At 33.6% G+C, this 27,132-nt stretch overlaps 1 protein-coding gene across 2 annotated transcripts; it reads right to left on the bottom strand.

Annotated features, from left to right (window-relative positions):
- Positions 1-920: 920 nt before the first annotated feature.
- LOC132549388 (dnaJ homolog subfamily C member 11-like) lies at positions 921-22,583 on the bottom strand. 2 transcript variants are annotated; one of them, XR_009554178.1, is made up of 17 exons: positions 22,512-22,583; positions 21,525-21,654; positions 20,940-21,013; positions 19,298-19,399; positions 18,682-18,761; positions 18,090-18,267; positions 17,606-17,673; positions 13,488-13,567; positions 12,961-13,085; positions 12,442-12,524; positions 11,171-11,287; positions 10,407-10,562; positions 9,851-9,920; positions 5,552-5,661; positions 4,992-5,176; positions 3,994-4,123; positions 921-3,665 (listed from the first exon to the last, which is right to left on the bottom strand). XR_009554178.1 is itself a non-coding variant. In XM_060213315.1 (17 exons), exons 1-17 carry the CDS (start codon positions 22,581-22,583, stop codon positions 3,637-3,639), a joined length of 1,698 nt encoding a protein of 565 aa, XP_060069298.1. In that variant the 3' UTR covers positions 921-3,636. The 2 variants fall into 2 exon arrangements, 1 of the variants encoding a protein (XP_060069298.1); XM_060213315.1 differs by having other exon boundaries at positions 5,083-5,176.
- Between the last annotated feature and the right edge of the window lie 4,549 nt (positions 22,584-27,132).

Below are 27,132 nucleotides of genomic sequence, written 5' to 3'. Positions count from 1 at the left end.
TTAGAAAGTTGATACATTAATAGTAAAATAGATTTGTTTACCATGTATTTGGCCAAGTACTTTTTCATCAAAATTTCCTTTTATGAAATATATGATTTTCATTTTTTTTTTCATGATTTTAGATTCTATAAAATAAGACTTTGTAAATATGGTTAGGTTATGGCCAGAGGTGGACTGGTGCGACCAAACTCATATTTTTATCCCTGACTGTGATGTAGGTTACACAAGATTATACATTGTGTAACACTGTTATTGTACTGTGATGTGTGTCCCAGGCCCCTGGGACAAATTCATGATAGGACAAACATAATAAAATCTTTTCTAGATACACTGTTCACATTATTTTTTATGATGTACGTGTTCCTGAATTTAAACTGTTTGCTTAATTGGTTTCTAAAAAAGAAGAACATATATGGGCTGTTTTTATCATCATAAGTGAACTGCAGAAGGATTAATTTCCTGAAGTTGAAATTCAAAATGGAGGATGACAGATCATACTTGATGAACGCGCTGTCCTTCACTACTAACTGATCTGTATCCTACGAGGAGATAATTTTTTATATTGGTGACAAGGATCAGTAAAAACACCAAAGATATTGCGGAAAATCACTAAATGTATTCTCATCTCCCCTCGGCGGTCAAGCTTAATAGTGCTACGTAATTCTGTTAATACCTTCTATGTTCCTACATGGCAGGAAGTGCAACCAGAGATACTTTTTCTATGTTTCAACTAGAGTCCAAACCAAGACATCTGACTTACATTACTAAACTTTTAATTTTATCTAACTGATGTATGAGACCACGGCTACACAGAGACCAGCACATTCTTGAAATGTGAAAAGTGGACCAAGAAAATCCCATTGGATAACGGATTTATCAGCGATGGAAAGCTCAAGGTCTAAATCAGTGACAACAAACACTTCCATAAAATATGTTTTATTCTTAGAAAGAATAACTCAATCAATGATATAAACTCACACGAAAATTGCATAATAATTTAATGTACATAACATTCGTGTTCATTGACAGTCATGCTTACACCTTAACACTTTGATTGGTTGTAAATATTTGATGTTTCAACTGTTTTTTATACAACCAAAGAGGCAAGGCAACATTGTACCAAAGTGTTTCCTCTTGTTTACTGAACACTGACTAATGTTTCATAGAAACAGAAGAATGTAGTTATGCTGGCATATTTACTGACCTTTTCATTTGGGTCAGTCAGAAATAAAATCTGTTAAAAATTTGGGCAGATGTATAAATAAATGTTGAGTTTTGGAAAATACATCAATGCTCCCTACCTCTTGTACATCACATAGAAATACTGGTAACATACAATCATACGAACTTCATATTCTTTAACGTACAATAATCATCACTGACATTTTTTGTCTAGGTCCAGGCTATTGTGAACAATTCTAATGTTAAAGAAACATTTCTGTAAACAAATTTTTTTCAAACCTGGTTTTTGAGGTTAAATATTTTTTGGTCAAGGTACTTAAACATAAGAATTGTGAATTGCAGACTGAATCACTTGTTTTGGTCTGTATTGAGAGATTTGGGAATTATTTTGACTTTTTAAATTGGCTGAAATGTCCAAAGTACCAGGGTCATTATGAGGGTGGGACACTAGTTTTCTTTTCCTTTGCAACTCCTGAAAAACTCAAGTGAAAGGAACACCATACAGAACAACCACTTGTTGTGTAATCCCTGTTTATCATATAGAGCTGGCCATTATAACACATCTTGTCACAAACTAAACTCCACAACTATTTTACTTTGAACTATGAAGTCATAGTGCATCAAAAAAAGGCATCATGAGAGGCCGAAATTGATTGTTAGCAGAAAAACATAATTTTCTTGATTCACTGGATTGTCGCAGGTGCTGACATTCATCACTAACTCTACAGCTGACTGATGCGACATAACTAACTCAAGAGCATTTATCTATATATTATCAAACTAACACATTTTCTCTCTAAATCAACTTTTTACAATACATTCACTCTTTCAAACCAAAAAACAATTTCATGTAAAATATTAAACTTTCAAAATCAAATTTCAGAAAAATCTTTTTTTTTTTGCTACAAATGGTAATTGATTTTGTGATTTGACCAAAGACGTAGTTCCACTAGGTTGTATAAAATTAATGTACAATTAATATACCAATTTTGTGGACATTGGAATTTCCTGTTCGTTGAGTTTAATGAACACTTAAACATTCAGTAAAAATTGTACCCTTGACAACTCAAATTTCGTAGTTTATATCAAGTACCAGTCTAGGGTAATCAAAAGCCATTTCAATTAAATTTCTATTAATTTGTAACTAAATGTGTTTTATTCGCAGTGATTTCTTTCTGTTATATTTTTTTATATAAAAAACTATTTTATTTAACACCATTGCAATATTTTTCTTGTAATAAGCCCAGGGGCTGAAAACACTAATTCTGACTCAATGGCTGAAGGTGGGCTTATTGCAGGAAAATGAAGTAACATTTGAAACTTATTTAACTAAACAGCAATTCATATGTGGGTGGCCTTATTGTTAGACATGGGCTTTTGACAGAAAATATGGTATGTGAATTTTGGAATGAAAATAGAATTCCAGAACATTGCTACATCATATTAAAATATTTATCATTGAGTGACAAATACCACACATATATATATATATATATCAATACCAAGTATTCAGAAATGAAGCTGTACTGCTTAAATTCCTCAGAGGAAAAAAGTTTCCAAACCATCTGAAGACCCTAAAAACTCCATAAAATAACTTTTTATCATGTGTAAAGTGATTTTAATATTACAGAAAATACTTCTGATTTCTAGAAGTTCGTGTGGTCTTACTTTGGTCCTAAAATGTCAAGGATCAAATACAGATTTATTTCTGTTCACCGAAGTCACATAATTACAAGTTCTCGAAGGTTAAGATGTACTGTCAAACTTGTCTTAAAAGTCACCTTTATACTAAGGCCACCTGTCGATAAAGGGCACTTTTTTTTGGGTTCCCTATGTAATGCAAGTCATAGTAATTGAACCTCTATATCAAGGTAACCTGTGTATATAGGCCACTTTTCTCTGCTCTTTTGAATGGCCTCTGTAGACAGTTTTGACTGTACCTGCATGGGTGCATCATGCCAGTCAAATAGGAGTTTGGCAGGTTAGACCCAAACCTTGGTTATATCTCAATGAAGTCAAAAGGTATAGTAATTGTTTGATTATCAGTGGAATTATAAAATCTGCTAATGAGTAGCAAAATTGGTAATCAAGATAATCTGAAAATTACAAGAAATGTTTATAACAATAAAAACAAATAACATCTCTTTTGAATGTCTTGTAGTTAAACATATCATCAACAGGGCCAGGCAGATTTTGGCACACTGAAACTTAATTATGAAACTAGAAAGTAAAACATTTAAGAGACCTGGTCACAAAATCCTAGTTTTGAGAGCAGATATGCTGTTGTGACTTGTCATCACAACTCTGATACTGACTCTTACTTCAATAACATTCACACTAAATCCCTGAACTTAGTCCGAGTTATCTCCCCTGAATTTTGTTACCAGCGGTGACTGAATGTGATGCTATATTCAGTACATATTACAGACATCAATGTTGATGGCAAATCTGTCTTCATGTTTCTTCTACGTTTGAAAGATGTTCTGAAAGAAATTAATGATAATTAAGAATTTTTTTTACCAAAGCCATGAAAACACCCCAAGTGGTATAAATAGAATTAAAAAGGAAAAATGATGAATTCATTAAGAAATAAAATGTTTAGAGAAAAATAAACATAGGAAAGAATTTAAAAAAAACCCAGTAGATTGAACATAGGAAGCAGCAAAATCTATAGCAAAAAAGTGATATGCACATCTGAAGAAATTATCTTATTTCCACAGAAATATGATTTTGTTTAATAAAATATCAATAAATCTTCAGGTTTTATATTTTTTTTTCAAATTTATATGAAAGTGTATAACAATGACTCACTTTGTAATGGTAGTCGAATAGCATCATTATCTGCTAAGGTAACCTGGTGCAGCTTATTTCTAAATTTATACCGTATATAGAGAGTTTTCTTCTCACCGGGGCAGGGATCATAGAAACCTGGTATATCACACTGAAAACAAAACATATTCCAATATTTATCATGACATTGAATGTGAGTATAAGTTGGATGGAATAAAACATGTACATTACCTCCCTTCATTCTTTATAATACACAATGTAGCATGATAACAGTGTGCATGCATTTTTATGTAATACAAGAACAAGAGGTCCATAGAGCCTGTATTATTCATCTGGCTTCATCCAAGCTACAGAAAAGGAATGCTAAATTTCCAAGCACACAACACACACTATATCTATTTCTCAATTGGGTCTGCCCCTCTGTCCTTTGGGGGTTGATCAAACCATTCATGCTTCAGACAAGAAGGGGACAGAATCCTGCCATTCCTAAAGAAGAAGAATTCTAAAGAATTTGCCCTATTTCCCTTGACAGGTCATGCTCCATAAATCCCAAAAGCTTAGATCTACCATTTATATAAAAAACAATTTCCTATTTTGAAGGATTTTTCACACCAATTTCATTTCTACATGCGATTTGTAGAAAAAGTTTACTGACAGAAGACTGACACTGTGGTATAGAATAACCTCACTGGTCCTTTGGACCAGGTGAGCTATAACTTGCATCTTCAAAATACTTATAAAGAAAACAGGAAGAGAATTCATTCAGATATGTCACAAACCTCTTGAATTGCTCAAGACCTCAGACTATTTAAACTAGACCAATGTTTGCCGAGTTTACTGGTTTTCAATCAAGTGAAGAATAATGTAAATATGACTAAAACTGATGAAGGGTAGTGGGTGAGTACCTTACTGTGTGTTTTTAGTTGTTACCTTTGTTTTGGTGTTGGACAGTAAAAGCTGATAGTCCCTCACTAATGCTTGTACTGGGTGATACCTAACTGTGTGTTTTCAGACCTTACCTTTGTTTTGGTGTCAGACAGTAAAAGTTGAGAGTCCCTCACTAATGCTTGTACTAGGGTGAGTACCTTACTGTGTGTTTTTAGACCTTACCTTTGTTTTGGTGTCAGACAGTAAAAGTTGAGAGTCCCTCACTAATGCTTGTACTGGGGTGAGGACGTCTATACACTGGCCCTCCAATAGTTCTCTGTACAGAGGAAAAAATCATCATAAAATGAATATGAACATGGTTTTCATCTGCTCCGAATTTAAGGACAAGATATCTTTTTCCTTACCGTGTAAATTACTGGAAGGAAAATCTCAAATCATTGCTCTCTTTATTACGGGAGAGAATATTTCACTCACATCCTTATCCTCTAAATCAATGAAGGCAATATCTTTTTTCACATCTTTGTCCTCTAAATTAATGGAGGGAAAATCTCACTCACATCGTTGTTTAAATTAATGGATAGAATATCTCACTCACATCCTTGTCCTCAAAATTAATGGACCAGATATTGTCAATTCATAAGATATCTTTCCCTACACTTTGTCTTCTCCATTTTTAGGCAAGATATCTTACCCATCATCATCAGATATAAGCTTCCCATAGAGTGCCTTTAAAATCACTAGACCACGTTTTCTTTCCTCTGATTCAATGCTACGTTCAACGGCCTCTTTCATCAACTCAACCTATTAGGAAACAAATTAATATAAGTAAATCTGATGGAAACCAAAAAAATCTTCTGTAGCAAAACAGAAAGTTTACAACTGACAGATGACAATGTGCTGTCTTAAATAACACCTTCAAGGTACACTTATAATCTAAAGCCTTTTACTAAGAAAATAAAAGAATGAAATAGGAATGTCTTTTGTGTCAGGAGGGGAAGTTTACAGTCAGCAAATGGACAGATGCAAGATGAACTTAAAAATAAAAAATAAATGTAAAAATAAACTCACAAAGTTGGTTTCATTATTTTACCTCTGTTTCACTTTTTATTACAAAAAAATTAAACAGACTTAAGTACTTTGAACAAATTATTCAGTATTTCTTTTAACAAAAAGAGAGCATCACAAATTAATTAACATCAGGATGGACAAATGAATATTTCTATTAACAATGCATTCTTACAATTTGCCTAGTGAGGACATGAACAAGCAACTACTTTATTTAGACAAGTCATTACCAACATAATGAAGTGTTAAGTTTACAAATATACCGTTTTATGTTAATTACAATGAATAAGGATATTAATTTTTACAATAATTTTCAAACGAAAGCAGTTATTGATGGATGTATCTATCTAATATGTGATATTTCACAACTAAATCAAAGAAAAAAATATAAAAGTAAATGAAAACTGCATTAACAAATCATGTATCCCGTATTACAACACAATCTTAGTATTGTATTACTGGTACTTTTCATGTTTCAAGATATTCACAATTTTCTAACAAAATGGCCGAATTATATAACAGTAAATAAAAGTTCCACAATCTGGATGTAAGAGAACATTTAATACACACTGATTATTTCACAGATTAAAAGTTTGCGGTCATATTAACGGATCAAGAAATAGCAAAAATATAATTTCCCAAGAAGACAACTGGCTGTATACTTTACATAACAAGGGTTTATCAAAGCAGAGAATATGGTACCTTACATCTATGAAACTAGATTATAATTATTGTAATTTCAACATTAAAAGATATTGACTGGCACATTATACATCATGTGGTAGATGTGGTTTAATAATTTATGTATTTTTCAATACTAAATTGAAATGTTTATTGTGTCTTTTAATAGGACAAGACAGGACATTTTACCTAATATATAACATTGTAGATGAATATTCTTTATTTATTTTACAACAATTGCGAAGCAAGTTTTTCCAACTTATATTAATCACTCTTGTTGGCTCGGATGGAAGCACGCAAGGGGTCTTATTGTGGGAGGAAACCGAAATACCCGGTGAAAACCCACGTGGTCGCGCAGGTGACCCCATACCTTTTCACATCCATTTCGGGAATCGAACCCTGCATGGCTAGGTGAAATGCGAGTGTGTTACCACTGCGCCATCCGACCACCCTTGATTGTATGACATGTTAATGAACTATAGATATATACCACTAGTTAGTACCGATCATCATCATTCTACAAATTGTATGACATGTTAATGAACTATAGATATATACCACTAGTTAGTACCGATCATCATCATTCTACAAATTGTATGACATGTTAATGAACTATAGATATATACCACTAGTTAGTACCGATCATCATCATTCTACAAATTGTATGACATGTTAATGAACTATAGATATATACCACTAGTTAGTACCGATCATCATCATTCTACAAATTGTATGACATGTTAATGAACTATAGATATATACCACTAGTTAGTACCGATCATCATCATTCTACAAATTGTATGACATGTTAATGAACTATAGATATATACCACTAGTTAGTACCGATCATCATCATTCTACAAATTGTATGACATGTTAATGAACTATAGATATATACCACTAGTTAGTACCGATCATCATCATTCTACAAATTGTATGACATGTTAATGAACTATAGATATATACCACTAGTTAGTACCGATCATCATCATTCTACAAATTGTATGACATGTTAATGAACTATATATACCACTAGTTAGTACCGATCATCATCATTCTACAAATTGTATGACATGTTAATGAACTACAGATATATACCACTAGTTAGTACCGATCATCATCATTCTACAAATTGTATGACATGTTAATGAACTACAGATATATACCACTAGTTAGTACCGATCATCATCATTCTACAAATTGTATGACATGTTAATGAACTACAGATATATACCACTAGTTAGTACCGATCATCATCATTCTACAAATTGTATGACATGTTAATGAACTACAGATATATACCACTAGTTAGTACCGATCATCATCATTCTACAAATTGTATGACATGTTAATGAACTATAGATATATACCACTAGTTAGTACCGATCATCATCATTCTACAAATTGTATGACATGTTAATGAACTACAGATATATACCACTAGTTAGTACCGATCATCATCATTCTACAAATTGTATGACATGTTAATGAACTACAGATATATACCACTAGTTATATATATCATTCTACAAATTGTATGACATGTTAATGAACTACAGATATATACCACTAGTTAGTACCGATCATCATCATTCTACAAATTGTATGACATGTTAATGAACTGTATATACCACTAGTTATGAATCATCATTCTACAAATTGTATATATACCACTAGTTAGTACCGATCATCATCATTCTACAAATTGTATGACATGTTAATGAACTATAGATATATACCACTAGTTAGTACCGATCATCATTCATTGTATGACATGTTATGAACTCTACAAATTGTATGACATGTTAATGAACTATAGATATATACCACTAGTTAGTACCGATCATCATCATTCTACAAATTGTATGACATGTTAATGAACTATAGATATATACCACTAGTTAGTACCGATCATCATCATTCTACAAATTGTATGACATGTTAATGAACTATAGATATATACCACTAGTTAGTACCGATCATCATCATTCTACAAATTGTATGACATGTTAATGAACTATAGATATATACCACTAGTTAGTACCGATCATCATCATTCTACAAATTGTATGACATGTTAATGAACTATAGATATATACCACTAGTTAGTACCGATCATCATCATTCTACAAATTGTATGACATGTTAATGAACTATAGATATATACCACTAGTTAGTACCGATCATCATCATTCTACAAATTGTATGACATGTTAATGAACTATAGATATATACCACTAGTTAGTACCGATCATCATCATTCTACAAATTGTATGACATGTTAATGAACTATAGATATATACCACTAGTTAGTACCGATCATCATCATTCTACAAATTGTATGACATGTTAATGAACTATAGATATATACCACTAGTTAGTACCGATCATCATCATTCTACAAATTGTATGACATGTTAATGAACTATAGATATATACCACTAGTTAGTACCGATCATCATCATTCTACAAATTGTATGACATGTTAATGAACTATAGATATATACCACTAGTTAGTACCGATCATCATCATTCTACAAATTGTATGACATGTTAATGAACTATAGATATATACCACTAGTTAGTACCGATCATCATCATTCTACAAATTGTATGACATGTTAATGAACTATAGATATATACCACTAGTTAGTACCGATCATCATCATTCTACAAATTGTATGACATGTTAATGAACTATAGATATATACCACTAGTTAGTACCGATCAGTATATATATATCATTCTACAAATTGTATGACATGTTAATGAACTATAGATATATACCACTAGTTAGTACCGATCATCATCATTCTACAAATTGTATGACATGTTAATGAACTATAGATATATACCACTAGTTAGTACCGATCATCATCATTCTACAAATTGTATGACATGTTAATGAACTATAGATATATACCACTAGTTAGTACCGATCATCATCATTCTACAAATTGTATGACATGTTAATGAACTATAGATATATACCACTAGTTAGTACCGATCATCATCATTCTACAAATTGTATGACATGTTAATGAACTATAGATATATACCACTAGTTAGTACCGATCATCATCATTCTACAAATTGTATGACATGTTAATGAACTATAGATATATACCACTAGTTAGTACCGATCATCATCATTCTACAAATTGTTTTTAATGAACTATAGATATATACCACTAGTTAGTACCGATCATCATCATTCTACAAATCGTTTTTACGAACGACTCACTGTTGCTGCCGCTTCTTTTCTCTTAGCTGCCATTTTCTCCGCTGCCTCTTCCTTCTTTTTTTCCTGTGACCTGAAAATTACAACGAATGTTTGTCAGGAATTTAAAGTCTTCAAAAAAGTTAAGTGAAGAAAGTTTAGGTTTAAATATGTACACATGGAACTATTTGATAAAGTTAGTGTTACTGTCTGAGTATGTTATATTTCTATAAGTACACGAACAATCTTACTGTGACTGGAGGTGTTAGTAGAATAAAAACATGTGTGAACATCTAATAACTGTTGTTTTCATTTCTATATCCTTATTGACAATCATTTAAGAAATTTTGTGTATTTTTTAAAAATTTAATAATGAAAATATGTACTGTGCTATTAATGCCTTATTTTAAAGATTTTAAAAATCTTCTAAAAAATTGTAAATTTAAAAAACTGTAAAATCATATATTTTTGTGGGGCTCAAATTTTGTGGTTTCAAAAAAATTTCTACATTTGTGTAAAAAACCCACAAAAATTTATAATTTAACAGAATACCAAAGAAAATTATAGTATCAACACTGACTCTTCTTCCTGACGTTTTAAGTACGGATCCACAATTAGTTTCTTCACCACAAAGTAGGCAGCTAATGGAAGGAAGGTACCATATACTACAGCCTCAGGGACAATGTTCTCCGAAAGATGTACAGGGAAGTAAAATTCTTGTTGGCCTCGGATCAACCTGCAGCACAAATTTCAAAACTGTGAATGATAATTTATACTCTTGTTGGCCTCGGATCAACCTGCAGCACAAATTTTCAAAACCGTGAATGATAATTTATGCTCTTGTTGGCCTCGGATCAACCTGCAGCACAAATTTTCAAAACTGTGAATGATAATTTATACTCTTGTTGGCCTCGGATCAACCTGCAGCACAAATTTTCAAAACTGTGAATGATAATTTATGCTCTTGTTGGCCTCGGATCAACCTGCAGCACAAATTTTCAAAACTGTGAATGATAATTTATGCTCTTGTTGGCCTCGGATCAACCTGCAGCACAAATTTTCAAAACTGTGAATGATAATTTATCCTAAAATACTTAGCTTCATAACAGCACAGATAGCTACTATACAGTATTTGAATTACAAGATTATTTGTCTGATAATAAGGACACAAATATGACTTTATAGTAAGCATAAAAATCACTGTTTCAATAATTAACATCTTTTACTGCAAAGTAAACATTACTAATGAGAATTTGAGTCTCTACATTAAAAACTCGGATTTAATATTGTTTAAGCTTTGTGGTAGAAAAACACTGAGAAATAAGGATATAACTGATATCTTACTTGATCTTTAGAGAAACACCAACAGTTGTTCCTATAGACATAGTCGCACCAAGAGTACTGAACTGTGACACTTTCTTCTCACAGCCATATTCCACTACTGCACCAATAGGGCTAATTCTAAAATAAAAATGGAGATGAAAATTGGTTCAAAAGCAACAAGTCTAACACATTACCCCTGACTAGCTAGCTTATACTGACCGATGATCAGATGAATCAGGTGACTTAAAGGTAGGACATGGGCTTATCATAGAACACTAAAATAGTACTTTGGATCAGAGTTAATGTTGCTCCTCAGTCCATTGTTTAAAGTGTACCCATAAAAAGATACATTGTTGCAATGTAAACATATAATTTTCTTCTCATTGTTTACAACGACTTTGACTTATCTGTATCGGCCCGCATGTAGGTTTATTTACAAAATGTTTTGTAATTTGTTGTGATGTGTCATTAGTAATGATTGTTAACATTACCATGCAGTACTAAATGTTAATGGAATATCAGCTTTAACATTAAATTTAAGGTTAAATTTCAACAAAATTTTAACTTTCTCTGCTTGCGGTACATAAACATCTAACATCAGCTGTCCTGGTTTGACTTATCGTACAGTTTTCTTGGAGATTACTATGTATTCAGGGATCAGTAAAACTGTGTAGAAATCAAAAAGAAATGCCTGTACTTCCCCGATATAAAAATACATATAACAGACGCTCATTTTGTATCATGTTTATGAGCCGCTTTTGTCATGGTCTACATAAAAAACACAGAAGAGTTCCAAAATTTGGAAGCAGTATTAATACAATTCTTTGAATTAAAACTGCATTCAATAATACCAAACAGTGACAGGTCGGGGTAGTTTTTAAATTCCCTGTTATTTTTGTGAAGTTGTCTTTACGAGGAACAACTTCTCCCACTTTTAAATTATCTTTAAAAAATTTATAAAATATGTTGCTCTCTTTTTTGTGGTCCCTGTTAAAAGGAACTGTAACTGTGATATAAAGTGTTTACAGTTCGTCAACAATCAAACATCAGAGTAGGATAAAAGATCATTATCTAACGAGATAGTAAAAGAAAATCTGTCTTGTTTATATGACCAGTTTTACTTGATCTTTTACTAAGTAGTGCATAATTAACACCAAATTAAGCATTGTAAGTAATGCTACAGAACAACAGCAGAAATATAGGTGCATTTCTTATAGGATATGGAATTATTGATGGAAAAAGTGATTGAAAATTTACATCTATGTAAACTTCATTATGTTAATAACACTCACTTAGCTGAAAGACGGACTTTAGCATCCTTGTCGGGGAACTTTTTGACAAAGACACTTTGAAGAAAACTGCTGGGAATGCCAAGCTGGAAAGAAAAATCCACATTAGATGCTCACATTAATACACTAACAGCTAATATCATTCTTCATTACCTATTCCGAACCTGTTAAACATTCTCAGAGTAGAGATAATTTTATAAAGCATTTTTTGTGCTTTGGACATGAAACACATTAAAAGGTAACTTTCACATGTCACATTTCAAACATCTGGTACAGGTGTGTCCAGTTATCGTGGAATAATTCCATGCTGCCTGAACAAGTTTAATCAGATGATATGAAAGTGACCATAGTTATCCTTAAGAAGCCAATATTTATTAATCTCACCAAGCTTTACCATGCTACATTTTTTTGTCTTTGTAATTCACTTTGACTCAAGGGTTTTTAGCATCATCCGTATTTTTCAAACACCCTTGAAATATGCAATGACAAGCATGTTGAGAGGTCATGATGTAGCTAACTTGCCTGTGCAGTAAATATTACAGCATATGTCTCCTTATCATACACCACAATTGTCCTCATGGCTGATGGTCTTCCGACATTCCATACAATTCGACCTTGGAGATGGGTGTCCAGCTGGCATGCTACCACTGGAAGTGAACATAATCAGGATTATACTTAATGTGTGGCTTTAAGTCAACTGATCAAATAATACCAACTTTCTAAATAAAGTGCTTAACCTTCCCCACCAAACACAAAATCTTTCTGACTAACAGATTTCCTTATCAAAGTTAACATAGCAGAGTGTTTCTTTGAGCCGAGATTTTGTTTCCTCTAGCTAAATAAATATATGTATTTGAAACTCCATGGTGCTTAGCAAATGTACAAATGTATTCATAGTTGACATCTAACATAAACTACACCCACGGTCAGCCAGTCACTAACTGGTAACCTGAATTACAATGGCAACCACTTTCGCAAAATCACAACATTTGGTCACCATAACTGAAACTAAATGTGTGGATTTAATGAAACAATGACTGAGAACTTACTTGTCTGAAAACCTGTGAAAGCTATTGCTCTTCTGTTTCCACTGGACAGGTAGGATATATTGGCACTTGTAGTACAATAGCTGGAAATTTAGTATCTTGTCTTAGTCACAAACATCTCTATACAATAGCTAAATCTCTCAGGTGAATTCAACAACTTGGTCACCTGTTTGCTGAAGCCATACAGTTACCTGTATGTAAAGGCATACAGTTACCTGTATGTAAAGCCATACAGTTTACCTGTATGTGGAGTCACACAAGCTACATGCATGTGTACTCATACATGCTACCTATATGTAAAGCCATACAGTTACCTGTATGTAAAGCCATACAGTTTACCTGTATGTGGAGTCACACAAGCTACATTCATGTGTACTCATACATGCTACCTATATGTAAAGCCATACAGTTACCTGTATGTAAAGCCATACAGTTTACCTGTATGTGGAGTCACACAAGCTACATGTATGTGTACTCATACATGCTACCTATATTTAAAGCCATACAGTTTACCTGTATGTGGAGTCACACAAGCTACATGCATGTGTACTCATACATGCTACCTATATGTAAAGCCATACAGTTACCTGTGCGTAAAGCCATACAGTTTACCTGTATGTGGAGTCACACAAGCTACATGTATGTGTACTCATACATGCTACCTATATGTAAAGCCATACAGTTTACCTGTATGTGGAGTCACACAAGCTACATGCATGTGTACTCATACATGCTACCTATATGTAAAGCCATACAGTTACCTGTATGTAAAGCCATACAGTTTACCTGTATGTGGAGTCACACAAGCTACATGTATGTGTACTCATACATGCTACCTATATGTAAAGCCATACAGTTTACCTGTATGTGGAGTCACACAAGCTACATGCATGTGTACTCATACATGCTACCTATATGTAAAGCCATACAGTTACCTGTATGTAAAGCCATACAGTTTACCTGTATGTGGAGTCACACAGGCTACATGTATGTGTACTCATACATGCTACCTATATGTAAAGCCATACAGTTTACCTGTATGTGGAGTCACACAAGCTACATGCATGTGTACTCATACATGCTACCTATATGTAAAGCCATACAGTTACCTGTGCGTAAAGCCATACAGTTTACCTGTATGTGGAGTCACACAGGCTACATGTATGTGTACTCATACATGCTACCTATATGTAAAGCCATACAGTTTACCTGTATGTGGAGTCACACAAGCTACATGCATGTGTACTCATACATGCTACCTATATGTAAAGCCATACAGTTACCTGTATGTAAAGCCATACAGTTTACCTGTATGTGGAGTCACACAAGCTACATGTATGTGTACTCATACATGCTACCTATATTTAAAGCCATACAGTTTACCTGTATGTGGAGTCACACAAGCTACATGCATGTGTACTCATACATGCTACCTATATGTAAAGCCATACAGTTACCTGTGCGTAAAGCCATACAGTTTACCTGTATGTGGAGTCACACAAGCTACATGTATGTGTACTCATACATGCTACCTATATGTAAAGCCATACAGTTTACCTGTATGTGGAGTCACACAAGCTACATGCATGTGTACTCATACATGCTACCTATATGTAAAGCCATACAGTTACCTGTATGTAAAGCCATACAGTTTACCTGTATGTGGAGTCACACAAGCTACATGTATGTGTACTCATACATGCTACCTATATGTAAAGCCATACAGTTTACCTGTATGTGGAGTCACACAAGCTACATGCATGTGTACTCATACATGCTACCTATATGTAAAGCCATACAGTTACCTGTATGTAAAGCCATACAGTTTACCTGTATGTGGAGTCACACAAGCTACATGTATGTGTACTCATACATGCTACCTATATGTAAAGCCATAAAGCCATACAGTTTACCTGTATGTGGAGTCACACAAGCTACATGCATGTGTACTCATACATGCTACCTATATGTAAAGCCATACAGTTACCTGTGCGTAGCCATACAGTACCTGTATGTGTAACACATATGTAAAGCCATACTACATGTATGTGTACATACATGTACCTATATGTAAAGCCATACAGTTTACCTGTATGTGGAGTCACACAAGCTACATGCATGTGTACTCATACATGCTACCTATATGTAAAGCCATACAGTTACCTGTATGTAAAGCCATACAGTTTACCTGTATGTGGAGTCACACAAGCTACATGGATGTGTACATGCTACCTATATGTAAAGCCATACAGTTTACCTGTATGTGGAGTCACACATACATGCTACCTATATGTATGTAAAGCCATACAGTTTACCTGTATGTGGAGTCACACAGGCTACATGTACCTATATGTAAAGCCATACAGTTACCTGTATGTAAAGCCATACAGTTTACCTGTATGTGGAGTCACACAAGCTACATGTATGTGTACTCATACATGCTACCTATATGTAAAGCCATACAGTTTACCTGTATGTGGAGTCACACAAGCTACATGCATGTGTACTCATACATGCTACCTATATGTAAAGCCATACAGTTACCTGTATGTAAAGCCATACAGTTTACCTGTATGTGGAGTCACACAAGCTACATGTATGTGTACTCATACATGCTACCTATATGTAAAGCCATACAGTTTACCTGTATGTGGAGTCACACAAGCTACATGCATGTGTACTCATACATGCTACCTATATGTAAAGCCATACAGTTACCTGTATGTAAAGCCATACAGTTTACCTGTATGTGGAGTACATTCATGTGTACACACAGCCTGTATAAAGCATACAGTTTACCTGTATGTGTCACACAAGCTACATGTATGTGTACATGCTACCTATATGTAAAGCCATACAGTTTACCTGTATGTGGAGTCACACAAGCTACATGCATGTGTACTCATACATGCTACCTATATGTAAAGCCATACAGTTACCTGTATGTAAAGCCATACAGTTTACCTGTATGTGGAGTCACACAGGCTACATGTATGTGTACTCATACATGCTACCTATATGTAAAGCCATACAGTTTACCTGTATGTGGAGTCACACAAGCTACATGCATGTGTACTCATACATGCTACCTATATGTAAAGCCATACAGTTACCTGTATGTAAAGCCATACAGTTTACCTGTATGTGGAGTCACACACTACATGTATGTGTACTATACATGCTACCTATATGTAAAGCCATACAGTTTACCTGTATGTGGAGTCACACAAGCTACATACATACATGCTACCTATATGTAAAGCCATACAGTTACCTGTATGTAAAGCCATACAGTTTACCTGTATGTGGAGTCACACAGGCTACATGTATGTGTACTCATACATGCTACCTATATGTAAAGCCATACAGTTTACCTGTATGTGGAGTCACACAAGCTACATGCATGTGTACTCATACATGCTACCTATATGTAAAGCCATACAGTTTACCTGTATGTGGAGCCACACAAGCTACATGCATGTGTACTCATACATGCTACCTATATGTAAAGTACAGTTTACCTGTATGTGGAGCCACACAAGCTACATGCATATTATATGTAAAGCCATACAGTTTACCTGTATGTGGAGCCACACAAGCTACATGCATGTGTACTCATACATGCTACCTATATGTAAAGTCATACAGTTTACCTGTATGTGGAGCCACACAAGCTACATGTATTTAAAGTAATTTCAATTTATGAACAGATGATCATCTGTCCAAGCAAAATCAGTTGACCATGCAGATATAGGGCTCACTATAGTATTTAAATGAAGACTGTATAATTTGAATTTTGAATGTTTAAGTGAATCAGTGCATACTTGATACAATACTGAAATCATGTAATTTAGTATCTGTGAAAGAAATTTGTGTATATTAGGTGTAAATCCAATATGTTAATCAGAACATTACCTACTTAGATAATCAGTTTCTTATTTATTTGTAAACAGAAACACAACAAAACAGTGACTATACCAGTAGAAATCGAAGAACAAAATTTGATTTTCTTTTTCTTCTTAACTTATTTTGTGTCATAAATTCCATGTGTCATTTTTTCAAATAAATCTATTTCCTTGCAGATGATATTTTTGTATTTCTCTTTTTAATGAGATACCCACCATCGACGATTGATTTTCCTAAATCCACGTAGAGTCGTCCCAATGTTGTCACCACATGACATCTCTAACTGTCAACAGAACATACATAGATAAGTCAGCAGAGTGACACTTCCATTATCTATAGTTACAGTGATACAAAATGTATATCCATCATTTAAATGGTCATTTTGTTGTGTTTTTGTTTTCAAAACAAGTAGTTCTGATGTAACAGTTTTTGTCTTTTTGTAATTAAAATTTCAAACAGTTTGCCAAAGTCCCACATTATTCTAGAATATTTTAAAGCACATAAAGTTTCATAAGAATCAGACGAGACATCAAAATACCAAGAATCTTTAAAAATGTACAATAATAGTGATAGTGTTTCTTTGTCCTAAAGAGTTGAGTTATACATTGTATACAGACTGCCTTGAATATGTTCACAATTCCCTCCAAACCACAATACTTAATAACATATACCATGTAATGATACAGTAGCATATTATACCTCCGCCCATCCATTGTCAGAGGTCAGTCTTCTCCAGACGGCTGTGAACGTGCCCTGTCCGTTCCCATTACGAGTGGCTAATGTACCAGCAATAACAGCAGTGTCCTTCTTGGTGAGTGGAACCTGCACCGACTGGTTTAAACTCATATGACTGATTTCTAGACTAGGAATACTGGATCTGAAAATAATTCCGACAGCTTTTTGAAAATGCTAAATTATTTGTGTAACTGATGTCATTATTTATTAACAATATCTCAGCTCGGATTTGAACCAAAGACCTCTAGCTTACTAATTATTCACTTAAGGGATCAAGCTTAAGACCTCCCTACTCCAGTAGTATATTGTGGCTAGTATTTTACTGATCCTTCTCAAAACCAATCACCTCTTAAATCAGAACAAATGGTGATGTTTAGAATGACGTCCTCTTTATTACTTTATCATTTTCCATCAACATGGAACTTTCTTATTCTCTTTTTCTTGTCTGCTGAAATGTTTCATATAAGCTTAACATTCATCCTTGCAGGTATAGTGTTGTCATACTGGAAGTGAAAGCAGAAACAGAATATTTCTATCATGTTGAAACAATAAATACCTATAACTATTAAATTCCTCGTCCATGTCAGAGTCTTTGTCGAAAACATCTGTTGCATTAATTCCCATCGTCACCACTCCCTATAAAAACAAATACAAACGTTTATGTTTACTTTTACATACTTACACAATAAAATATCAATAATTAATATATATGTACTTAATGTTCACATTTCCGCATTTCAACAACATGGGCTTTCCCCAGTTACTCTGGTTTCCTTCAACAGTAAAAGCAAAGACTCTTGGAGTATCTAAAAAATGTGTAATAGATATAGGTTGGTATACCTTGTTTCACAACGGTTGTAAAACACCAGGTAAATGAGGTTTATAAAACATCTCAACAGACAAGTAAATATACAGATGGTCACATGGTCAGTGTTATCTCTACAGAACACTGCATCGTTATATGAGGCTCTCCTGATAAAACAGTATATTTACAGTATATACAGAACATATTCCTTACTACTTCACCCAAAGACTGTATATTGATATACAAACAAATTTATTTACACCATACATAACAATGAATCTAATAATGAGTAAACATATTGCATACGTTTTCTAAAGACAATCTAGTTAAATCCTGCAAAACAGTTTAGAATTTAAATGTATCCTACCCTGGGGTTTGTTCTCTGTTGTAATTTCCTTTCTTCCTGTTCCTGTTGGTAGCGATTCAGCTCAGCAATGATTTCAGCAGGAGACCTTGTCCGAGTCATCAGCTGACAAGAAATCAACATATCACAGAATACAATCACTTTTTCCTGTATTTCCTCTCCCTTCAATCAGTAGGAGATATTTGTTCAGAATATTAAATTTCTACCTTTCGTTTTATTTACATTCACTGAACAAAATGAAACAAAACTAAACACTGATGAACCTGTAGGAATGACAACATAATGCTTGAGTTTGAACTACCAGAGTTGACAATGGCCAGAAGGAGTTTTTTAAAATGTCAAGGAAGGAAACAACAGATTATTTAATGACCATAGACCATTTGGAATATTGACATTTATTAAAACTGATTTTGTGATTGATTGATGAACTCACAGATTTCATTTTGTCCTTTGTCACATTGTGTATTGTGATGAAGATGCAATATAAGCCCCCATCCCCCCAAAATCAAGTACTAACAGAAGTGAAAATATGGCTACAGAGAGCAATACTTTATTCAAAATTCAAATTTGATATTATCAAACTGTAAATTATTGTTTGCTCAGTACAGATCGCTATACAGAGTTGGGTCTTTGTCATCTGGTGCATACACAATGTGACGGTAAAGGATATAAAAGAAATTAAACTGATTCAAAGCTCCTACAGTGACATGTATGTTTATAAATCACTATAACTGACAGTAACTGTTGATTACGACAGTCACTTATAACTTGATGTCTGCAGCTTTACTGTCAATGTGAAGAGTGACTACATTGAGAAAATGTTACCAAAATCCTTTACTATTTACAACCGGGAACATGATGCATGTAAATTGTTGGAATTGTAGAAAATCAAAACAAGAGGTCCATGAGCCTTAACAGCCATCTGACAGTCCTCATTTCAGTTTTTTCACATTCAAACAGAATTTCAGCTTAATTGTGTAAGTTGAACTTGAGAAGGTTTGAACAGTCTTTTTCAAGATAGCAGCCATTGTGGCAATATTGAATTTTAGAATGACAATATTTGATTAGGACCATTCAAGATGGCAGCCAATGGTGGCCATATTGGATTTTAAAATGACAAGATTTGTTTATGACCATCTCAGGATCATTTCAGGCAAGTTTTAGCTGAATCATACTGGTGGAATTCAGGTTACAAAATGGCTACCATGGCCACCATATTGAACTATAAACGAGACTGCAAAATACACATTGTTGGCTTCCTTTCCTAAACATACCCACCAATATTCAGTTTAACAGAACAGTGGAACTTGAGAAGAAGTTTAAAATGTAATTTTCAAGATGGCAGCCATAATGAATCTTGACCAACTCAGAAAAAAAAACCAACACATCTCAGGATCATTTCTGGCAAGTATCAGCTGTATCTCATGATTAGAACTTGAGTGGAAGTTTAAAATAGATGTTGTCACTGAAAACCATGATTGTAAAATTATGACATCGTTACAAAATAGGCTGCCATGGCAGCCATATTGAATTTTAATGAGGCATAAAAATAACAACCCTGCATCATTTCCCCCCAATGTAAATGGACCAGAGGATACATCCAACTTATTAATCATATTACATTAGTTGTTCTTATTGTACAAACCTCAAGTCCTTCCACCTGGAGGCCTTTAAAACCAAAGCGGTCATATATCTGTCTCTTGTTAGGGTCTGATAGAACTGGAAGGTAAATATATACATACATTTACATTTAAAACACTAAGGCAAAGCTAAACCTATAATGATTCAATACACTCAAGAAACAAAATATCCCTGGAAATTTCAAATGCTCAAAAATGAAAGCAAAGAAACCTCCAGAAAAGTAACAACACTTGTAAATGGCATTTTTTAGTTGTTTATCCAATGAAATAAATAAATTCATAAATTTCAGTTGCCAATCCTCCTAAATAGGAAAGGTTGACAAGTACTTCAATCTAGAAAATAAGGAACCGAGTATTTTTTAGCTACTTGTTTTCAAGGATAATATTACATTCCATAGTGGCAAAAGGCACAACTACAACAACATGTACATGTTGTTAAAGTCTTGATGGTATATTTTATGTGGACTTCATGTAAATCCGTTTGTTCTTGTTTAGCAATAGTTCCATTGAATCTGAATTTGAATAAAGATATTGTTGACATATATTGCCATATTTCCTTTCTTGTATTAAAGTAGTTTAAGAATTTTTACCATCATGAGCTTTCTTAAGTTTGCTAAATAGGTTTTCAGCATTTTTCTTTTTGACTGGGTCCACATGTCTGTCTGGATGGTAAATCTTGGTCAAGCGTCGATAAGCAGCATCAATATCAGTGTTTGAGCACTACAACAAAATAAAATTTTCTCTCTCAGGCAATTGATCAGTAAAGTATCAATATTATGCATCATATCATTTAAAACATTGGAGCAGTTGTAAATGCACAGAAGAATTGGTAGCGATCCAATAGTAGTAGTTGAAAGTACATGTTGCCTTACTAGCCTCAGTTAGTGGGAATTTCCCTTGAGTCAATTGTATGCAGTATTGTCTGGCTATGGACCGCAGGGTAGCTAGCTACTTTCACTTTCCTTTTTTCATGTATACAGATCAAATGTATTAAAGTTAGAAAGATATACTGTTTCAACAATCAACATAAGCTATGATGGTACAATTTTTGCTACAATGACGCTTTGGAAACAAATGCTGTTTTCAGAAGTTTGAAGACAAATCAATGTGCCAATTTGTGTAGCTATTAACCCAAATGTCATTCTTCTCGCATCGCCAAGTGCTTCTCATGTTCTTAAGGAAAGTGATGTGATGTTAATGCCTGCTTGCATACATAAATTCAGTCATATACCGGTACTGCCAGCAAATTTAGCGATCAACAGATCAAGGCTACTATATGCACATATTGTTCAGTTGTTCATTGTAATCCATTACAGTGACTAGGTGTTCATATAACCATACAGAGCTAATATATTATCTAAGTTTGTCATTATAAACAGATGACTAGTAGAGAAAACACAATACTTGACAGGTGGACACACTGATATCTGTAACATTGTAAATGCTGATGCAACGAGATATTTCAAATTTGAAAAATTATCAAAACAGTGCGTTTATTGAAATGACTTCAATAAATATTATAAAATAACTTTATATTAATAAAGTTTTGTTTTGGACAACTTCGAGTGACATAATACCTGTCTATCGACGTTAAGCATGGCATAATAATCATCTCCAATGTCACCCTCGCCTTCCATGGAGGCGGCCATATTCAATCCATATAGATTTTGCTAATGGTGTGATAAACATTTGACGGATAAAATTGAACAGAAAAAAGTCTTTATTTACGATAATAGCCTGTGTGATCTTTAGCGAGAGCATTTTTTAAAAGTTCACGAATCCATTACAATATTTACATTAGTATTGTTACGTGTTCGGGTTCATAAAAGTCTGTTAGGAGTTTACATGCGAATTGAATGAGCTTAACCCGGAATATTTTTATTTATTGTCTATGGTGTATCATCTATTAATATATGGTCGCATATTCTGAAAATAGATTTCAACTGGAGAATTTGTTACTCTAAACACATTGCTGAAATTTGCAAGCGTTTTCATATTTTCGAAATGACAGTGGCAATCTCTTCTCTCATCCGGCAAAAACTATCAACAATTTAGTAATTCCATGAAATTGATTAAGTCAAACGAACGCTTAACCTGTATCTCGGTGACGCTTTAGTAATAGAAGATTGGAGGCTCTAGATCAGAGAGGCCCGAACGCGGTCAGCTTCAAAAATTACATCTCAAACTTACTATTTTCACTCAATGCTTTATCCACACAATGGTATTCTATTTTTAAGTATTATTATCTTTAACATGTTTATATATGTAAACGGTAATAAACAAATATACAAACTAAAATTATTTCTGCTCTCTCTCTTACGCGCAAAATGTGGTTTAAGCGGAGGGGGGCGGGGGGGGGAGCGGGTATATCGGAACCAAACCGAGGCCAGGGTGGCCATCTTGGATTTTGAATCGCCCCCAAAAGTTAAAACACTTGCCAGGACCATGTATAGAACATTCGTATCAAGTTTAGACATGATCAACCCAGTGGTTAATACGACTGTTGGTTCATGCGAAGATTTTTAAAGATTTACCTAATTTTACCCCGTTTTCCCCCCTCCTGAGGCCCCTATTGGAGCAACGCCCTTTTTCTTCGCAAACTGGAAGCGGCTTTTCATGGGGATGCTTTGTGCCAAGTTTGGTCAAAATCCATCCACTGGTTCTTGAGAAGAAGTCATTTAAAGAAGGTTTTTACATATGGCCCCATTTACACCCCTTATGGACCCCAAAGGGGACATTATCACTTTTTTCAACATAATTTCATATGTCCTTCACTAAGGGATGCTGTCTACCAAATTTGGTTGAAATTGGTCAAAGTTGAATTTTTGACCCTTTTGAACGCCCCCTAGTGGGACCGTTTTGACACGATTTTTTTTCATTCGCAAACTTTGTAGACCTTGCCATAAGGACCCTAAATATCAAATATGAACTTAATCTGACTGTTGGTTCATGAGAAGAAGATTTTTAAAGGTTTACCTAATTTTACTTTTTTTTTTTCCCCTTCCTGGGGCCACGCCCTTTTTCTTCGCAAACTTGAAGCGGCTTCCCATGGGGATGCTTTGTGCCAAGTTTGGTCAAAATCCATTCTGTGGTTCTTGAGAAGAAGTCGAATATGTGAAAAGTTAACGACGCACAACGCACGATGACAGACAAATCATGATGACAATAGGTAACCATGAGCCTTCGGCTCAGGTGACCTAAAAACCAAATACATGAACTTATTCACACCTGATAATCAACATTAAATCATAATGTTTGATATTTTTTAATTAGCATTGGCAAAATAACTAAATTTTCAGAAAGCACTTAGTTTTAGCATGTATTTATTAAGTGGGAGAACATTTTAAACAAGACAAGTGTATCTAATACCATAACAAATGTTTCTTAAATAATTTTGATTGTTGATTTTAGGATTTGACATCATAGATATTTAAAAGTTTTCCCTCAATTTTCAAATTGATACTGCTTTAGCAGCAAGCACTAGGTTTTTTCATCCACCATTTTGTAAATGTGTAGTTGTAACTCTCTTGATATGCATAATTGACCCTTAATCCAGGTTCTACCTTATTCATACGTAATATCATTCTCTATGACAACAATTTTTTCAGAGTTTATCCATCTTAAGCTTAAAACACATCACTCACAGAAATTAGCAGTAAAGTATTCTCAATATTTATATACAGTGTATTTTAAAAATATGTCTAAGCTCTTGCATTTTGAACGACGAGGAATTGTGTCACTTCTGCAGTATGTTGTGCGATGATTCTATTACATATAATATTTGTCACTGCTATGGAAATATTGATATTTGAGATGAATTAAGGTGTCACTTATTTAATAAGTTGGGCATAAATTTCATGACGTGGTTGAATAATTTGTCAGACTTTGACTTAGCAAATACTTTCTTGGCGAGTACTTCTAGCTGTAAAATCTTGAAAGAAGATTTAGAATATTTCAGACTTGTAAATTTAAGATTTCTGTATCAAATATTTAAAACTTCTCAATTACACTATTATGATTTGCTTTGTACATTTATACAACTCTTCTTTAATGTTGATTGTGTTATAATTGTATTTATTCTTTTTATGTAATCTTGGAGGACATAAAAGGAATAATAATAACTTAATAATAATGATATAGAAATGAAATCATTCTATCTAAGAATTTTACATGTTTGGAAAAATGTCATGAAAACATGAAGCCATCTAAAAATTTAGAATTTGTGTATAATGTTGCATTTTTCATTGCTGCTAAAAGTACATAGCTTCAAGCTGATAAACTAGCCATTACAGTTTTCTTTTCACAACTTTGAAGTGACATTGTGTATTAAAAATTAATTAATGAAACAAAGACATAAACAAATTTTAAAGTTTTGTGCAAATTTTAAACACGTAATATTTCAAATTTTGGCAACAACTTAAGTGCATCAATAGAAAATATAGGAAAATGTTTATACAATAACTGTTAGCTAAAGAAGCACAATGGGTAGTAGTTTCATGTATGAGTTTGCTGAAGGTCAGAGGGGAAAATGCACAGATTTAATTTGATTTCTTCTAGATTTGTATATCCTTTTTAAGAAAAAAAAATCCTTTTTGAATTTTCAATTTGACTGGAAAATCTCTAAAGTAAAAGATGTTTGTAAGATAAATGTATCTAAATCATTTATGTAATATTTTGATGGTGACTTGTCAAACCTGTCTGTTATAAAATAAGACACCAGGGTCATTAATCATCTACCTCAGTTAATAGTTCAATTACAGGGTCACGTTGATTTTATTACAAAGAGGATAATTTTGAAAATGATTTCCATTCTCCCATTGTAATATTGTGGGTTGGAGACCCTGAACACCATGATTGGCAATAATGTCATGATATTCAATGATGAGATCAATTTTCTTGTTTGTAAATGTAAAAAGTCATTGACCTAGCTGGAATTTATAGATAATACAGAGATGCTATAACATGAATAGAAATACAGAGAAAGGCAGAAGAAGATAAAGATAATATTCCTATATAAATTGTAGTAAATTTCTACCCAAGGGGAAATGTGAAACCCTAAGGACAAAAAATTCACATTTTAGTAAATCATCTTTAATCCTTCCATCCCTGAAATTTGAATCATTTTGATAAATTTCAGTCCCCTACTTAGAGCTCTGTGGGTGGGGAGCATATAATTCCTAATTTTATGTAAAATTTTATTAAATTTGGTTCAGGACTAAACAAAAAATCCCCAGCATATCCAAAGTCCAGTTAACATTACAAAGAAACAAAATTCTGTGAAATGTACAATTGTCTTGTAGGTATGGAAATATGATGTGTTTTAGTGTTACTTTAATTACAAGCTTTTCTTTGACTATGAATCAGTACTATGACAGGGTAGTGCTAAAACTTAACAGGAAGTGGACTAATAAGTGGTCTGTTCACACAGGTGGTCTCTCAATAGAGGTGATCTCTGTACACAGGTGGTCCTTGGTCTAGGTAAAAGGGTCAAAATAAAAAAAATTAAAAATCCAAGCAAACCAACATCAAGATCATCTTGAGACTTCAACTTCACAAATTCAGTTTATATCATAATCATGGGATAATATCATCAAATTCTATATTGTATACTCGATAAAGTTTTGGTGATCAAAATCAAATAATGAAAGGCTATTTTTTATAGCTTTTAGAACAATTTTAATGCAGTTGTTATCCCAATGTCCTGTCCTGATGATGGGATTCACACTTCTGATCACTTTTTGACATTTTTCATGACATCTACTGATCAGATTCCAGCATTCCATACTTATAGCAGACAATACTTGAATGAAAGTCTACATGTCCATCAAGCAGGGTTGTACTTCAACCAGCTTCAGCTATTTATTATTGATGCTGAGGCTCCAATTCTGTGTGCATCTGAGATCGCAGTTGGGAAAGTTGACATCATTGCATGTCTTCAAATAGAGTAGTCTAAACCAAATTGGTGAAAGGCACATTAATTTTCAGCAGAACAATACAATCTAGGTTTGTTTTTCAGTTTGAAGTTTGCTTTTGTGTTATGAAGTAAATGTTTGATTCATTATCATGTTGAACAGATATACTTTACTGTTTTTGAAAGTACAGTGGTTCAGGGTAGTTTTATATTGTGTAAAGTTATGTAAAAATTCTTTTTAGCCTTTTCCAGTTTTTTATAAGTAGTGTACACATGTTAACTGTTCA

Source organism: Ylistrum balloti, unplaced genomic scaffold (assembly GCF_031769215.1).
Source record: "Ylistrum balloti isolate Yb309-2 unplaced genomic scaffold, AGI_CSIRO_Ybal_v1 Utg370056, whole genome shotgun sequence".
In the NCBI taxonomy this organism is placed as follows: Eukaryota; Metazoa; Mollusca; class Bivalvia; order Pectinida; family Pectinidae; genus Ylistrum; species Ylistrum balloti.
Note: the sequence above shows the minus strand (reverse complement) of the source record. Positions and strands in the feature narration are given on the sequence as shown.

Bases quoted from the DNA above. Each gene is read 5' to 3' on its own strand.
- LOC132549388 (XM_060213315.1), bottom strand. From the start codon at position 22,583: ATGGCCGCCTCCATGGAAGGCGAGGGTGACATTGGAGATGATTATTAT. The intron at 18,268-18,681 runs GTATTTATTGTT...AATTATTTTCAG, and splicing joins GAGGAATTTAATAGTTATAG to ATCCAGTATTCCTAGTCTAG. The intron at 12,525-12,960 runs GCAAGTTAGCTA...TTTTCTTTCCAG, and splicing joins CTGTAATATTTACTGCACAG to CTTGGCATTCCCAGCAGTTT.